General features: G+C 38.3%; 1 protein-coding gene across 5 annotated transcripts in view; it reads right to left on the reverse strand.

The window, feature by feature from the left end:
• Positions 1 to 18,219, reverse strand: part of OSBPL9 (oxysterol binding protein like 9) — a 177,945-nt gene extending 159,726 nt beyond the window's left edge. For 4 of the 5 annotated variants that reach the window (XM_047727123.1, XM_047727126.1, XM_047727124.1 and 1 more), the window contains exon 1: positions 18,081 to 18,201. In XM_047727123.1, coding sequence (XP_047583079.1) covers positions 18,081 to 18,191 — 111 coding nt within the window. In that variant the 5' untranslated portion in view covers positions 18,192 to 18,201. Of the gene's footprint in view, positions 1 to 18,080 lie in introns of all 5 variants that reach the window. The other variant, XM_047727125.1, reaches the window with a different exon arrangement.
• Between the last annotated feature and the right edge of the window lie 304 nt (positions 18,220 to 18,523).

Here is an 18,523-nt window from a genome sequence, read left to right on the forward strand (position 1 = left end):
AAAATCTTAAAAAAAAAAGAACAGCCCAGCCTCCTCTCCCTGGCACCCTACTCATTCAACAAACATAATTCACTCAAAATATGCCCATTCATTCCTGATTTAGGCTATTCAACAATTCTGAGTAAAACAGCAAACTTTTTTCCCATTTCTGATACCTTTACATCTCTTTTGAACAAATTTCTTACATTTTAAAATAATACCATAAAACAAATAAAGAGCAATAAAAATCTCCAATGTTACGTAAGCACTAAATCAAATAAAACTTGGCACCAAAGTTACCACTTATTTTTATCTTTATTATAACTAGTTAACTGTACCTTCAACAGGACTGTAAGTTTTTAAATATTAGTTCAGCATATTCTACCATACTAAGTACTCAAAAGTATCTTAATGAATTAGCTAACTCACAATGGTATACAGTGCCATCAATCAAAACCTGTTTAATTGGAAATGTAATTGTGGATTAGTAAATCCATCTGCTTCACAAAGCAAATGAGCCTGGAAAAGTTTTGCACAAACATATTCAAAATTCACAGGGGAAGATTAGTTTGCCATTTAAACTAATTCTGCAATCCTTTTATAAAGCAAAGAATGCCTCCCCAAACCTGTTAAAGACACTTAAATTCTTATTTGAATGTTAATTTTACTTTGCTTGAAATAAACTATATTTAAAAGATCAAGTAAAAGAGTCTCATCTGACGTGCTCTGATTCTCTCACAGCTTAAAGTGAGGTCTTCTGAACTTTTTAACACCTAGCATCCCATCTCACCTTCCTTAAAGCACATATTACTTCTATTTTGTATGTAAATAATGTATGTAGATGACTCTGCTTCTCTTAGAGGGCAGGGCTTCTGATTCATCCTCTGCCCTCCCCCACCCAACACCCCTGCTATACCTTTGGAAAGAATAAACATTTAATACAATGATGGTAGAGTACTTGTGAACATACGTCAAAATGGTCTCTCTCCTTTTAACATAAATGTAAACACTGCCCCAGTATTAAGTCATATATCACATCATTCCCAACAGCTTATTAGGTTGCCTTATAGCCAGTGTTGCACCTTGGGCCATGTAATCCTGGAACACAGGTGGTCAATCTGGTAGGCAAAACTAACCCACAAAGATAGAAATCACAAGAGGCTGACTCCAGGGCATGGAAATGGCCAGGAAAGAGACAGGAAGGAATTCTGCAGGATGGCAGCAATGCTTTTGGGATATTTTGTATTTTGGGATACTGGTAAAAAGGGTATAAACAAATTTCAAAACTCACCTAACTGTATACCTGAAAAGTATGGGGTTTTTTGTTTTTTTTACTGAATGTAATCATATCTAAAAAATAAATAAATAAATAAGTAGTACTTCCCAGAATTCCACACAGGTAACACTGCTTACAACAGCAATTATAAAACCTAAAATGACAGCAGTTATACCCATTCCTGTCGTCTCCTCTCTATTTGGAGAGCATGAATTCCTTAAACCATCCTGATAGTATTTAACGTACCAGAGAGCCTTCACCAGCTAAGCCTTCACCAGAGAGCCTTCACCAGAGTCTTATGGGCACTCAAGATTAAAATGACATCATGCTACTGGAAATCCACACCAATAAAAACTTGGGAGGAGCCACAGGCCCACAATAGTTGAAGAATTTCCCCCCATTCATCCCTCAAGTTATCACAGATAACTCCCTCATCTCCCACCCATCCCCCATTATAGAAGTCTTCATGTCCCACAAAAGATTTGGTGTCTATACTACAGATAAAGCCTCAGGGAAGCATACTGATTCAGTACACAAGGGGACAGTAATATTAAGGGTCTAAGATCCTGGAAAGACAGCTGCTTTTCTTTAAAGAAAAGACCTATATCAGAACAGAAATATATACAAGATCATCTTTAAGAGCTGGAACAGCCTAGTGGTCATTATACTAATTATGGCTAATTATACTAAGTATCAGAAAGTTTTAATAGTATCAGAAACTAGAGTAAGATGGCCAGAGCAAGAACCACAAGGCCAGAAGAAAAGTTTTTCTGACCAAAAGATCAGACCTGCGGGGCGCCTGGGTGGCTCAGTGGGTTAAGCCGCTGCCTTCGGCTCAGGTCATGATCCCAGGTCCTGGGTTCAAGCCCCACATCGGGCTTTCTGCTCAGCAGGGAGCCTGCTTCCTCCTCTCTCTCTGCCTGCCTCTCTGCCTACTTGTGATTTCTCTCTGTCAAATAAATAAATAAAATCTTTAAAAAAAAAAAAAAAGATCAGACCTGCTGAGTTCTCGTAATAGGTGTGTCTCTATTACCGAGATACCGTATTATGATATCAGTGTCAGATGCAATTAAGTATCTATAAAACATTACTCCCTCTGGTCTGCTTCTGCTTAGAATCTGGCATTCCATACAGCTTACTTTCAGAGAGTATGTGCACTACTGCAGAAATGGTATACAGTGTACAGAAAGCCTAAGTATGCATACAAGTCTCAACAGTTCTATTTGTTATGAATTAATAAATTGGAATACTAGTTTATATAATGTAAATACAATGGCCATGAGTTTCTATCACAGTTACTATAAATCTGGTTAAATCCTCCTTCAAAGATTTTCTGAGTCAACAAAAGCTGAGTGTCAAATCAGCAATCCTTCTGAATTCAGCAGTATAAACATCATCCTATAAAGAGACTTGCAGCAGTGCTTCTGAGGCTGTACCCCTGCCTTCCAAATTACCTCTAGCATGTAAACCCTAGGTCACTAAATCACAAATATAGGTCCACATCCCTTACCTGAGGCCTTTGTTTCAGATGTTTTGAAATTCACAATTTTAGAAAAATAATATATAGTACATAAACTGTTTCACAGTCTAGGGATCTAGGGTATCAAGCATTTAATTAATTTCACAATCAAATATATTGGCATTTCTTTTTTTTTTTTTTAAAGATTTTATTTATTTATTTGACAGAGAGATCACAAGCAAGCAGAGAGGCAGGCAGAGAGAGAGGAGGAAGCAGGCTCCCTGCTGAGCAGAGAGCCCGATTCGGGGCTCGATCCCAGGACTCCGAGATCATGACCTGAGCCGAAGGCAGCGGCTTAACCCACGGAGCCACCCAGGCGCCCCCTATATTGGCATTTCTATAGTACAACACATATTTACACCAACTATGGTAAAGGCCATAAACAGCCTCAAGGTTCAAGATAGACTTTACTTCCAAATAAGAATAAAGTTAGTGAAAAAAAACCTTTGTAATTCAGAGATTAAGGGATTTCAAAATTATAGGTAAAGGTTTGTCGGCATGTGGGTGTGTGTGTGTGTGTGTGTGTGTGTGTAGGTAGATTCCATGTCCAGCATGGAGCTCAATGCAGGGTTGAACTCACAACACCAAGATCAAGTCCTGAGCCAAGATCGAGTCAAACACTTAACCGACTGAGCCACCCAGGCACTCCATGGGCTTATATTTTGATCTAGTGACCTATTACATTGTAAAGTCTCAGGTCTTTCACTATTTCTTTAAAAAGTTAATTTTTTTTATCTTCAAGTCAGAATTTAAAGCCAACAGATCAGTGGAGAGAACCACTTTCACAGCGTTTAACTAAGCACAGCTATGAAAATTTACAGTTTTCACATCATTTCTAAAGTTAAATATTAAATACTAAACAGCAGTTTAAATTGTGCAGATTAAAGGATGTTAATATATGGACCCTAATGTAAATTTTCCATTTTTGCTGTGCTTCTCAAATATTTCCAGAATAGTAAAAAATGATTAATGTTATTTCACAAAAAAACGACTGAAAGAAATGATAGACGCAAGCACGTTAAACTCCAGGTGGTTTGTGTTGTAGATTAGTACTTCTCTGTGCAGTGATAGTCCATTATCTTTCCACTTCACTTCTCTAACAAAAATTGCCCAGGGATGCTTTTCCTTATTTAGAAAAGACTAAGTCAAGGCCCAAAGCAATAAGATTATGAAAAAAACAAAAGTAAAAAGAACACTACGAAAATTTTGTATAACACAAAAAATAATTTAGTTAGCATGAACAACAGTCAGAACCACAGTGTTTTGAATTCTTAGTCCTAATTCTAAGACTCATCCTCAGCCTCAACTGAGAATAGGGACATGCTCCAAAAGAACAAATTTTTACATAGTAACTGGTAAAAAATGGTTCCCAGGAATTCAAGAGCTATGGCTAAGGGAATTTCTCAACTTCTCAAACTTCTCAAGAAATGTTCAAGTTCTTGAGAAGTTAATCATCTACAATAAACATACTTTACTTTCACATTCAGGGGGAAAAACTTCTTTTAAAAAAGCAATTTAAAAGCCTTCATTCTTTGTCAGGTCTAATTTTACTTCGCGTTTCTTAAAAAGGCAAAGAAAAAAAAAAGAAGGAAGAAGAGTGAATATGCAAACACAAAATGGTGGGTTAGTCATGCCTAAAGCTTAGTATCTGCTCCTACGTCTCTTCTCCCCATCCGGTAGGCGCTCAGTGAGATGTAATAGGAAGGATGTTTTGTTTATCATTGGCATTTCAATAGGGATAATCTAAGTCCCTATATTACATCTTAGATGTAAAAAGATTCACTACTTTTTAATGATTAATCAAAGCAGTTAGCATTTTAGAAGGATCTTTGCAAAAAGTTTATTTCCCTGTGATAATGACATGAACTATTATATGTCAACAGACTAGTGATAACTTGGTATCACTGTTTTAAAACATTACTGCTGGGGCAAAGGTGCAGTCAGTTAAGCATCTGACTCTTGGTTTCCACCCAAGTTGTAATCTCAGGGTTGGGAGATCCGGAATATGTCAGAGTCTGCTTGAGATTTTCTCTCCCTCTCCTTTTGCCCCTCCTGCTCATGTGAGTGTGTACGTACTGGCGCATGCGCACTCTCTCTCTCTCTCTCAAATAAATAAGTAAGTAAATCTTTTTAAAAATTATGCTAGTGCAATTCAATATCCTCTAACAGAAAGAACATTCTATTTGGAGTAAGAAAACTTGATCAGACACATAGAAACTACTATGTGATTTCATAAGTCTCAATTTCTTCATGTGTGCAGGAAATAATATCAACTACTTCATACTAGTGTTAATTCCATATTTACTGAACACTCACTAAATGCCAGCTACTGCTCAAAGGCTAGAAGTAAAATAATAAAGTTTCTGTTCTCATGGAGTTTATATTCCAAAGTAGAGAAACAGACAATAAACAATAAACAAGAAAAACAGCTAATAATAAACATGATTTAAAAAAAAAAATCAGGGACACCTGGGTGGCTCAGTTGGTTAAGCAGCTGCCTTCGGCTCAGGTCATGATCCCAGCGTCCTGGGATCGAGTCCCACATCGGGCTCCTTGCTTGTCGGGGAGCCTGCTTCTCCCTCTGCCTCTGCCTGCCATTCTGTCTGCCTGTGCTCGCTCTCTCTCCCTCTCTCTCTCTGACAAATAAATAAATAAAATCTTTAAAAAAAAAAAAATCATTGTGACAGTGACTGACAAGCGAGGTCTACTTTAGATAGGCTGTTATGGAAAGGATTCTCTAAGCAGTGACATCTGAATGAAGACCTATATAACAAGAAGGAATCAGTCATGCTACAGGCTAGGAGTAATAACAAGGCAGAAAGCTATGCAAATGCCCTGAGGCAGGAATAAATCTGAGGCACTCTAGGAACAGAAAAAAATCTAGAGTGGACAGAAAGTGGTGAGCAAAGGAAGTAGTACTATAGCAAAATAAATGGAGGCAGATAACCAAGCACGTCTAAGTCATAATAAAGAGTTTGGATTTTTTCCTTAAGTCACTAGAGAATTTTAAGCAGGGAAATAACAAGATCTTTCATTTTTCTTTTTGTTTTCTAAGATCACTTGGGCTGCTGATAGAAAATGCATTTTAGAGAGCAAAAATGGAAACAGAACAGTTAGGAAGTTTTTTGCAACAGATCAAGTGAGACATGATAGTGGTTTATATACTACCATGGTAGCAAGGAAAAATGGGAGATGTTGAGAGGCTTAATGAGGTGATATATTTGACAATATCAGAAAATACCTAGATGTGATTAACATCTAGCAGAGGCTTGTGGCAGATTGTATTTTCCAACAAAGACCTACAATAATATGACTCATCCCACAAACTCTTCTAAAACTTTGCCACTGACTCATTAAAAAGTGGAGCCTTCTACCTGTGGGTGGTCTTCATAAACTGCCTTAAGTAAGTAAACTACTACCCAACTGAGCAGAACTATAATAATGCCGATTATTGTACCTTCTCTTCCAGCACCACAAACAGCACAGGAATCTTAATCTCCCAAAGCCAGATAACTGAGCCCACATTAAGTAAGGATGAAGGAGAAATGGGATTCTTCGTTCATTTTGCTACCTGAAGAAATGCAACACTAAATTATATGGAAAATTCTTAATAAAATGTTATTAAGTTGTAGAATATCATGCAAAAGATGATCTAGTTTTATACAATATACATACATGTATATTTAAACATAAATAATTTTTAGGAAAACTATTTTCCAAAACACAGAGGAATTTCAGATGGGACTTTCCTGCCTTCTACTGTATATGCTTTTCAGTAATGTCTCAATTTCTTAAAATTAAGGGTATCATCTCTTCAAGAACAATAAAACCACTGTTTTAAAGCTTTAAAAAAGGAATCAATGTCACCAAATTATGCAGAGACAGTGCTATTAAAATTAAGTGTGAAAAAGGCAAGAGTACCCATTGGATTTAGCAACAAAGCTATCACTGGAGACCTTTGTTAGGATTTTCAGTAAAATCTGGAGGTTAAGACTGCTGCAGAGTAAATGTAAGATGGATGGATACAAACAGTGCAGAAAAGGCTTTCCACAGGTTTAAGGAGAGAGGTCAAGATGGTATTTCCAGGGAGACACAGAATAGCAGAGACATTTTTTGACTTGGAAGAAATATGACCATGTTAATTTGAATTTAAAAGGTCAGCAGGTCATAAAATTCATACAGAAATTCAAAGGACCCAAAATAGCCAAAACAATCTTAAAAAAAAAAAAAAAAGAAAGAAAAAGAAAAAAGATGAAAGACGTATATCCCAATTTCAAAACTGATTACAAAGCTATAATAATTATAACGGTGTAACACTGACATAAGGGGAGACATAAAGATCAATGGAGTAGAATTAAGAGGCTAGAAGTAAACCCTCATGTTTATGGTCAACTGATTTTCAACAAAGGTGCCAAGATTAAAAAAAAAAAAAGTCTTTTCAATATAGGGTGCTAGAATAATTGGATAGCCACACATGAAAGAATAAAAAATAAGGATATAAAATTTAAGAGAAAGAATGTCACCCTTAGCTCACACCATGTACAAAAATTAATTCAAAATGAATCAAAGACATAAATAGAAGAGCTTAACTTAAACTCTTAGAAAAAAGCAGATATAAAACTTTCTGACCTTAGATAAAACAATGGTTTTATGTCACCAAAAGCACAAGCAACAAAAGATAAGGTTAAATTAAACATAATCAAATTTGAAAATTTTGTGCTTCAAAGAACACCATCAAGAAAGTAAAAAGACAGGGTAGCTCATTTTGGTTAAGCAGCTGTCTTGGGCTCTGGTCATGATCTCAAGGGTCCTGGGATCAAGCTCCCTACTCAGTGGGGAGTCTGCTTCTCCCTCTACCTCTCCCACTAGGCTCATGCTCTCTCACTTTTCTTTTTCTCTCAAATAAATAAAATCTTAAAAAGAAAGTAAAAAGACAACCCACAGGGAAAAAAAAATTGCAAATTATGTATCTTATAGCAGACTTTTACCTAGGATAAAAAAAAAAAGTCTTACAACTCAAAAAAGACAAATAACAATTTAAAAATTAGCAAAGGATCTGGGAGCACCTGAGTGGCTCTGCTGATTAAGCAACGGACTCCTGATTTTGGGGTGGATCATGATCTCAGGGTCATGAGATTGAGCCCCACCTCTGGCTCTGTTGCTGGCCTACTTAATACTTAAGATCCTCTCTCTTCCTTCCCCTCTGCCCCTTGCCCCACCCCCCTGCTCTAGCTCACAAGTTCTCTCTCAAAAAATAAAAATAAAAAAATAAAAATTAGCAAAGGACCTGAATAGATATTTCTCTAGAAAAGATACAAATGGCCAATAATCATATGAAAAGGTGCTCAATATCAGCAGCCATCAAGGAAACTAAAATCAAAACCATAGTAACATAGTACTTCATACCCACTTAGGATGGCTATAATCAAAATGACAGATAATAACAGTATTGGCAAGGATGTAGAGAAATTGAAACCCTTATACCTCTGGTGGGAATGTAAAATCATGCTGCTGCTTTGGAAAACACTTTGGCAATTTCTCAAAAAGTTAAACATAGAGTCACCATATATGACCCAGCAATTCCACTCCTATGTATATATAAGAGACATGAAAACATATGTCCACACCAAAACATATGTACACATATGTTCATAGTAGCATTAGTCATAATACCTAAAAAAAAAAAAAAAAAAATGGAAACAACTCAAATGTCTGTTAACTGATAAATGGATAAATATAAATGTATAATACTCATACAACAGAATATTCAGCTGTAAAAACTATTGATATGTGGTATAATATGGATGAATCTTGAAAACATGCTAAATGAAAGAAGCCATATTAAAATTATTTAAAGAACACTTTTATGATTCTACTTACATAAAATGTACAAAATAGGCAAATCTGTAGAGATCAAAAGCAGATTAGTGGTTGCCTAGGTTGGGGTACTGGTAACAATATAATAGAAAGTGTTTCTTTTGCAGGTGATCAAAGTTTTCTAAAATTGTGGAGACAGTTACACAATTCTGTGAACATACTAAAAACCATTTAATTGTATTCTTCAAATAGATGGTATGAATAAGAATAAAAGCAACAAGCAGCCCAAAGATTTCCTAAAATTTTCCTAAAAATTTCCACATGAAATTGTTACAACAAAGACGTTTAGGTGTTGTATTGCAAAATAAATATTCTTAAAATAAACAAACCACAAAAGCCCAACATAGAAAGGAATTTTAAGATACATGAGAGAAAGGGAGTAGAGAAAGCAAAAAAGGAGAAAATCTATAGACTGGGGTCCTTGAAAATTTGTGAACAGATGGAATCCAGAATACCCAAGGATTACCTCTTCCACTCTGATGGGGAAGAATGCAGGCAAGGGTTGGCAGGAAAGTAGGTATACTACTAAGTGTGGGTACAAGACGTTAACAGTCTTCCCACTAAATGTATTCCGTTGTCTCTGGGAAGCACAGCACCTTCCCTGAATGATAGAGGAAAGAGAAGGGTTGAGAGAATGTAGAGACAGCTGTCAAAGGGACAAAGCAAATATTCACCCAATATCTTATCTATCCATCTGTGTTATAGTAGTAATGCTAAAATAAAACACAACAAATGAAGTAGACAATCTTAGCATGAAGGCCTAATGTAAACATAACGCCAGGAAACAGAAAACAGACTTTCATAATAATATTATCACGTGAATGGGAAAAAATTAATTATGAATACCTCAAAACACTTCCTCTGAATAGAATTCCATTTGTATGACTCCATGTACCTTATAAATATAACGTTTGCAATAAAACTTAAAAAAGTAAAGTCCCTTTTTTTTTTTTAATTAATTTGACAGAGAGAGATCACAAGTAGGCAGAGAGGCAGGCAGAGAGAGAGGGGGAAGCAGGCTCCCCACAGAGCAGAGAGCCCGATGTGGGGTTCGATCCAAGGACCCTGGGATCATGACCTGAGCCAAAGGCAGGGGCTTTAACCCACTGAGCCACCCAGGTGCTCCGTAAATTCCCTTTTTTAAAACTCATCTAAGAGAATCCTTCATGATAAAATGAGAAGGAAAATAAATGACTGGGCTAGCCATTTGTTTGTCTTCCTCTATAAGCAATAAAAGGAATAAATCCTTAATCTAAATCACTTGTGCACTGTCCTGGCTTTGATTGGAATTAGTTAAGTATTTGAAAATCTGATCCTATGACAATTACCACATATAGGAGTGGCATATTTAAGAACAATCTATTTTCCATCCTTCCACAAATTATTATCATCAACAAAACTGCTTGCAACAGAAGCAAGAGCTGACTGCTTGTCTGATACAACACTCTAAGCAAAAGATCCCACACAATTCTACAGGCTCTGGATAGTTAAACAAAAGCCACTGCTGTTGATATAAGCTCAATCATGTTTTATATAAACCATGGAACGTACATATTAGTTGTTAGCATATTCTGCAAAACTTACAAGGCTGTGTAAAACACAATTCCAAACAGCCTTCTGAATCTCATCTCTAAACCAAGTTTTAAGGGCCTTGGACATTCCATTCACTACAAAAACAATGCACCACACTGTAGGACTTGAACATCATCATAATGCTCAGTACTGCCACTGAGGAGTTTACAAACTTGTAAAGATAAAGAATGTACTGTAGATATGGCTAGTTAATGTTAACAAATATAAAATAATTAAAAGCCCAAAAAATTATATAAGCAAGTTTCAAGGGTACTGAAATGGAAAAATCAAGGCTGACTAGAGTATTTAAGAAAGCAAACAATACAAGATTTCCATATTCTTCTTCCCACTGATAGTCCTTACCATTTTAGAAGCTTCCTTTGTTTTCTTTTCAGCATATTTAGATTAGATACAATTTTTCTTTTGTTTCTTTTACAATTCGAAAACAACTTATTAGCTTTGGACTTCTAATATATACCATATAAGCCTAATAAAACTGTCAGAAACAGTTTATTCAGAAAAGTATAAATTCACTTTAACTGTTTGAATGGAGTGGTGCTGGTATCTTTCTAGGAGAATATGAAACTACCTCTTCTACATCTTTGTAAGAAAAATACATATACTTAAGCTCTTCAAAATTCTTGATCATCTTCCAAACATTGCTAAGGACTGCCAAATAACACTTAACTGTGTTTCAACTACCAGTGGTTCTTTTTTTTTTTTTTTTTGTATTTATTTATTTATTTGATAGGAAAAAGAGAGTGAGTCCAAAAGCAGGGGGCAGGGAAGGAGAAGCTGACTCACTGCTGAGCAGGGAGCCCAAAGCAGGGCCTGATCACCAGCACCCTGGGATCATGACCTGAGCTGAAGGCAGACACTTAACAGACTGAGCCACCCAGGGTGGCCCCCAACCATCAGTAATTCCGAAATGTAAAATCTCTCCCAGGTAGCATGTAATAGGTAAGAATATATGATTTTTCAAATGATTCTTTTAACAAAAAATACTTTGAGTGGCGCCTGTTTCTAACTTTCTCTCTAAAATGTTACAAAAACAATATAAATAGAGTTAAACATTTTGGGATAATGATGAAATAAATCAAATGTTATAATCTCAACTAGTTCCTCAAACAACCTAATAACCTTTAATGTGTCCCTAGCCATTCCATTTTTCCAGGTACAAAGGCCATTCATCTAAATCTTTTACTACACTCCTTAAGTCCTAACTCTACCCTTATTTTTAACATGGATCTTGATTCCTGTTCTACATTTAAGCAAAATCCTACTGTAGAAGGCCTACCCCTTAATTCCATATCCCTCTCTGCCTCTTTCACAATAAAACATCTCGAGCAATCTACATTCATTTTTTCTACTTCTTACACCTTACTCTTTAAACCAGTCCAATCTGCCTTTCCTCCACACCAACCACCCAAAAGAAACTGATCTCACTAAGGGCATCAATGATCTCCAAACTGATCAATCCAGTAGATTTTTTAGTCTTCACCTATTCAGTCTTCTCAACAGTACTCAGGCCAACTCACTATTCCCACCCCTTGACTGCCACATTCTTCTGGTTTTTCTTATATCTCTGGCTGTCCCTTGTCACTCTCCTGTGCAGCTTTCTTCTCTGCCAATCCCTTGAATATGACTGTGGTTTAAAAATCTGTCCACAAATTCGTTGACACTCCTCTCAAAAGGTAGGGCCTAATTCCCCTTCCAATGCCTCAAATTCCTAATCCCATGAGCATGAACTAAACTGTATGATGCATTTCTTTTTTTTTTTTTTTAAGATTTTATTTATTTATTTGACAGAGAGAGATCACAAGTAGGCAGAGAGGCAGGCAGAGAGAGAGAGAGGAGGAAGCAGGCTCCCTGCAGAGCAGAGAGCCCGATGCGGGGCTCGATCCCAGGACCCTGGGATCATGACCTGAGCCGAAGGCAGAGGCTTTAACCCACTGAGCCACCCAGGCGCCCCATGTATGATGCATTTCTAATGAACAGAATAAGGCAGAAGTGATGTTCTCAGACTAAGTCATAAAAGGCACCATAGTGACCTCCTCACTTTCACTTTGATCACTTTGATCACTCCCTCTGTGATCTACAGGTGATCTATAGGTAAAGCTATAAAGCAGATCAGAATGACACTAATCTAGCCCAATGGAGAGGCTGGCTGGTGAGGAACTGAGGCCACGTTCCAACAGCCAGCAAGGAACTTAGGCCTTGTGCCAAATGCTGGGTGAGTCAGTCATCCTGGAAGCTGATCCTTCAACTCCAGTCACGCCTTTCACAGGACTCCAACCCTAGCCAATGTCTTGACTACAACTTCTTGAGACCCTGAGCCAGAACCACCCAGCTAAGTCACTCCCAAAGTTCTGAGCCACAGAAACTATGATAATGTTTGTTGTTTTAAATTGCTAAGTATGGGGGTAATTGACTACAAAGCATGTACTAATCCAATGGTTTCTCAGCATCCTAATTATTCTCTCAATTATCCATATATAAAGCTAATATATATCTGTAACCAGACTTTTTTCCTCAATTCTAAACTATAGAACATCTTTTTATCAATTTCAACATGCCCCCAAAGCAACCTCTTCCCCAACCTGTTCCTCCTCTCTTCCCTATCATGATTCATCCATATGAAACCAAAAACCTCCGTTTCATTAGACAACTTCTCGCCTTATACTCATATCCAAATACTAAGTCCTAAAAATATGACCTGATTATTTCTCTGCAATGGCAGTCTTCTTTAAAGAATACCTGTACCTCCTGATCAATTTTTAAATTATAGAGACAACCAGACATCATGTACCACTTGAGGAAATGTTTCACCTATGAAGAATTCTTGCCCAGAAGAAAAAAAAAATTATCTGAGTAAGTTTCTAGCTCGACTTATCCATTTATACAGTTCCTATATTGTACGAAATACAGACAACAAAGGAACATATTTAAACACACGACAAGAACACTACCAGTAAAATCCAGAATGTGGAAAATTCTACAGAATAAATGATCTGGTTTCTTCAACCAGGAAAAAAGAAAGAAATGGAACTGGAATTCTGACTCAGACCAACTGGTGAAGGAGAGATGTTTGAGACAATCAAGGAAATCGAACAATGATATTTCATATTAGTAAATTATTAGTAGTAATACTTAGTTGTAATAATGATATTATGGTAACTTTTTTTTTTTTTAAAGACCTTAACTTTTAGTAATACATCTGAAATATTCACAAATGAAAGGATACAGTATCTGGGATCTACTTTAAAATGAACCAGTGGGGAAGGAAGGAGCTGGTGGAAGTAGTAACAAAACTAGATTGGCTACATGTTGATAACTAACTGTACAAACTGGATGACAGGAATTCATTTTACTATCCTCTTTTACGTATGTTTGAAATTTTATGTAATAAAAATTTTTCTAGGGGCGCCTGGTTGGCTCAGTGGGTTTAAAGCCTCTCTGCCTTCCACTCAGGTCATGATCCTGGGATCGAGCCCCACATCGGGCTCTCTGCTCAGCGGGGAGCCTGCTTCCTCCCCTCTCTCTGCCTGCCTTTCTGCCTACTTGTGATCTCTGCCAAATTAAAAAAAGAAATTTTTTTTTCTATAATAAAAAGTACTTACAACACTTAATGATTTCCACTGCCCTGGGGGGTAAAGTTCAAATTCCTTAGCACAGTTTACCAAGAAAGCCTTTCATTATCTGGCCCCTACCTACCTCTTCAGCTCATCTCTTGTCCATCTCACGGACCAAACTTCAGAGCTATCTAATTCCTTACTCTTGGCTCCTTTGAAAACATTTATTCCCACTATTTCAAGCAGTTATCTCTCTCTCTGCTCACACAGCTAACTTCTATTTATCACAGGTCACAACAAACCTGTTTCTTCTAGGAAACTTTCCATGACCTTCCAAGACTGAATCAAGTTACTTACCTACACATCCCCAAGCATCCTATGCTTCCCTGATCACAGCTCTTACTTGCTGTATCCCCCAGCAGACTCCAGGAGTCATGAAAGCATAGATTATTTCCATTTTATCTGCCATTTTAATGCCTCCTTTGGGCATTGCACCTGGCACATAGTAGGTTCTCAATAAACATTTGATAAATTTAGAAAAGGCATGACCTTCACTAATTTTCTAACCTTCCAACTCCCCATAGAGAACTCCCTCCATTTTCCTTCCTTTCTCACCTTCCTTTGTGATAATGATTCACATAAAGGTTGGCTGTTCACAGTGTTCCAAATTTATACCTTAGTCCTCCTAGGTATCTTATCTAATAAACTCATTACTTATATACTATAAACTAACATTTATAGGCCTGATCTTCATTTCCAGGCCTGACCTATGGCTCCAAATGCCTTCCAGACTCCCACTATCTCCCATATACAGTTTTACACCAGAGCTGCTCGGAAATCCTCAGTATCTTCTTAACGCGCCTTTTTGTTCTCAAGTTTCCCATTTTGTGCATATTTCCCATTGCCTAAAATGCCCTTCTTCTCTTCTCCCTTTATCCTATAAATCTCAGCTCAAATGTCTCCCTCCCCTTTTCCAGGCAATGTTCCCACAGCACTCTATTCTTATTTCTACTGTAGTATTTATCATATTGTTTTGAAATGTATCATACTGTTCTGAAATCATGTTTAGGTGTCTGCTGCTAGACTGTGAGTTCCTAGGTAGAAGGGACTCTCTTTCCTTCATTCTGTACCACCACCATATATATACAATGCCTGTTATAAAGTCAGCCCCAAATAAATGCTTGCTAAATGAACTACACTGTACTGTTTCTAATAATTAAGAGACTGAACTGGAGCTGAAAAGACTGTCTAAATAATACTTTCCTAAAACAGACAATCAGTTTCTCTCTTCTTGTATTGGGCAGAACAATACTATATGAAGCTCTTTTTCAAAAACTGGAAATTCAGAGTATGAAAATTAAAGAAAGATAAAGTAAAAAGACCATTCATTCCCAGAGAACAGGTCTAGGTCTGGGCCCAGGCCCAGAGAAAAAGATCCAGGCTGAGATGATGTTTAGGCGAATCTATTCAGTTCATGGCACTCCCAGTGATTCTAACCTAACTCTTGATATTATCCCAATATCAAATCTCAGTACAGGGGCGCCAGGGTGGCTCAGTGGGTTAAGCCGCTGCCTTCAGCTCAGGTCATGATCTCAGGGTCCTGGGATTGAGTCCCGCATTGGGCTCTCTGCTCAGCAGGGAGCCTGCTTCCCTCTCTCTCTCTCTCTCTCTCTGCCTGCCTCTCTACTTGTGATCTCTCTCTGTCAAATAAATAAATCTTTAAAAAAAAAAAAAATCTCAGTACAGGCAAACTCTAAAGCAAGGCCAATCTACTTTAGATCAGGGTTTTCATGGCCACCCTGGAATAGATTTCCGACCACAGAGTCACACCAGAGCCTAATGATTTTGGAAACAAGGTACAGAGTGATTGCTATTTATTACTCTGCTAAAATGCTAATGTAATTAATTCAGATACTTTTTCTGGAAGATGTAGCTCCAAGTTATTAGACCCACACAAATCACTAAGCTGTACCTTCTAAGCCTTCTGAATCGTAATGTACTAAAACACTGTCCAAGTGTACGGAAGTCCTTGCCAATGTTCAATGTGTCTCTTCCTTTAAGCGAATACCTATCTTCTTCTCATCTTTGTGGGACCTCCTCTAATTTGGGATTAGGTGTCATTTTATTTTCATAAGATTTTACTTTGTAATACTTCCTTGCTATTTCTCTACAAGCAAATGCTTTAATAGCAAAGAACCAGAAAAGGGGGGGGGGGAGAGACTTCTAAATAGCCATTAGTGAGAAATATGATATCTCCTTAAGCTGACAAGGATGATGTTTTAGAGTCTGGTCTCAGAAGACAGAAATTAGGTATTGGGGGAAGGGTGGGAGAAGTATACGGAAAACCTGTATTTAGTTAATAAGGCAAGGAGCAATTATCAAGGTATTCAAAAACTAAAAGGGCAAGGAGGCAGAAAAAGGATATACTAAAGGAAAAAAAAAAAAAAGAACAAAACAGGAAAAAGGAAGATTCTGTCTGGGCTAGGAGCTCCTAAGAACCCTAGCTTGGGGCTTCTCCAGTATGGCCTTAGATTTAGACCAATACAAATTTGGGATTTGTAGAGTTAACTTAATTCCATAGTGCCACTTATTGAAATTACTCTACCCTGAATAGGCTGGAAAGGGTCCATGGGAATTTCGGATTATCATGTCTACTAAAACCCAAAAGTACTCTTCATCTGTCTGAGCCATGGGATTTCATAATTCCAGAGTTTTCAGAATGTAATGTTCAGCTGCATCTCTTTCAAGGCTACCTAAAGATAATCTTGAACAATAGGTTTAAATCGCATTCAAGTTTGGTCTTTTTCTCCCTTCAAAAATTATGTAGAGAAAGGACGTTGATAGTTAAAGATGTTGAAAGTTGTATTTTTTTACTCCTGCAGACTAGCCTTTAGTAACTCACAGCTTGCACTTTTCTCCTCCCTGCAGATAAGTGCAGTGAAAACAGAAAGCCAGGAATCTGGAATCCTCATTACACCACTTACTGCTAGCTTTGTGATCTTGAGCAAATAATTTAAAAGCCTGCAGCCTCAGATTCCAAACTGTAAAATGAGGATAACAAATACCTATCTTGCGTTAAGTTATTGTGAGTGAAATGAATTAAGGGAACCACTAAACCAGAATACAAACTCCAGAGAAAACGAACGGTGAATATCTTAATCTCTGTTGATTCTTGCTCACACGCACACATATGTGCACACACAATCCCACACACACCTAGCCCAAATGTTAATAATATAATAATAATAATTAACATATAGTGGGAGTTCAATAAATATTTTTCAAATGAATGAAAATACTAGTGCCCCCACCTCTCATCAACATTAACCCAAAAGTGATGATTTTCTTCTTCTATAATTTTCTGAAGCCTTCAAGAAATTCTATTTTGTCCTTTTAAGCTGTTTCTTCCCTTTCGTTGGCTATTCTTAACTATACACTATTCAGAGACCGTAACTTTGTAAGTAATTTCTCTAATACCGCCCACGTATTTCTAATGCGGTAGGTGTGGAACGGATAGTCAGAACATAAGATTCATGGCAGTTCATGCACTTGCTTGCGGCCACTGGTTCGCGTTTAACTACAGCAAGGCCCTAAACTCAGCACTCCCCAAAATGCAACTTTCAGAAGATGCCTCATATCCATTTCTGTCTTCGCCAGCAAAAGCCGCCTGGGTGGGAAACCCTTTGCTTCCAAAGTTAAGGCATCAGTTACGCTCGCCTCTCACAGAAGAGGAGTGCGTCCCATGAAAGAAACACTCAGTTTGGGCAGACAGGAGGGATTTTGGACTTGTTCGTGCAGCTAGTCACCTTAGGACCTGGTCAAGCTTGTGTGAACACCGCTCGGAGAAAACAGCGCTCTTTAACCCCTGGAGAGAAGCTAAGGGGCGCGGCCGTCTACAGGGTCTGGTGGGCCAATGTCAAGTTCACGATAAAGTGGAGACCACACGGACTGTGTAACCTGACCTTTTAAATCTTGGCTAGGACCACCCTCACCCGCCTACACCCCCGCTGGATCCCACCACAGCTGAATACTGGACCCTAAAAAAGGAACGCGGCTCGCCCCTAACCCATAAATCAGACAACCACTACCTGCTTATTGGCTGCGCCAGCATCTCCTTCACCCTCATTGGCTATCCGGGACGTAAAACCTCCCCTCACGAGGGAACCCTCCGGTACGGCGGCACCCCCAGTTTAGCAACCTCTACCCCGCTACCAAAAAGCCCGCCCCCCCACCCCAGAGATAGCGACCTCCGAGGCGCTCGGAGCTTTGCCCCACGAGGTCTCACCGTGTAATAGGAAAGCAGCCCTGCATTGTAGTCCAGCACAAACCAACGGTACTGCCAGCCCTTCATCACGTTAGTCCATTTACTCAGCGGCCCTTCCATGATAGACGCCATCTTGGGAGCCGCCAATGACAACAAACGGCCTGACGTCACTCGCCTATAAGGCATTCACCATGTGGGGGCGGGGCCGCCGCGGGTAGAGGCGGGACCAGGCGGGGCCGGGGCGGGGTCAGCTGTGCTGCTCCTGGTAAACTCTCCCTCCCATGCCCACAGCTATCAACCTCAAACAAGCTTTCTTGGGGCGTCTATTGTGCGTCTATTGTGTGCAGAACTGGGTGCCAGGGATGTGAGGAATGCAAGCATGAATACCGTTAAGATTATTTATTAACATAAATAATTTTATTATGCATGATGATACCTTACAAGTCCCAAAGATTTCACATCTG

This window comes from Lutra lutra, chromosome 4, assembly GCF_902655055.1.
Source record: "Lutra lutra chromosome 4, mLutLut1.2, whole genome shotgun sequence".
Taxonomy (NCBI): domain Eukaryota; kingdom Metazoa; phylum Chordata; class Mammalia; order Carnivora; family Mustelidae; genus Lutra; species Lutra lutra.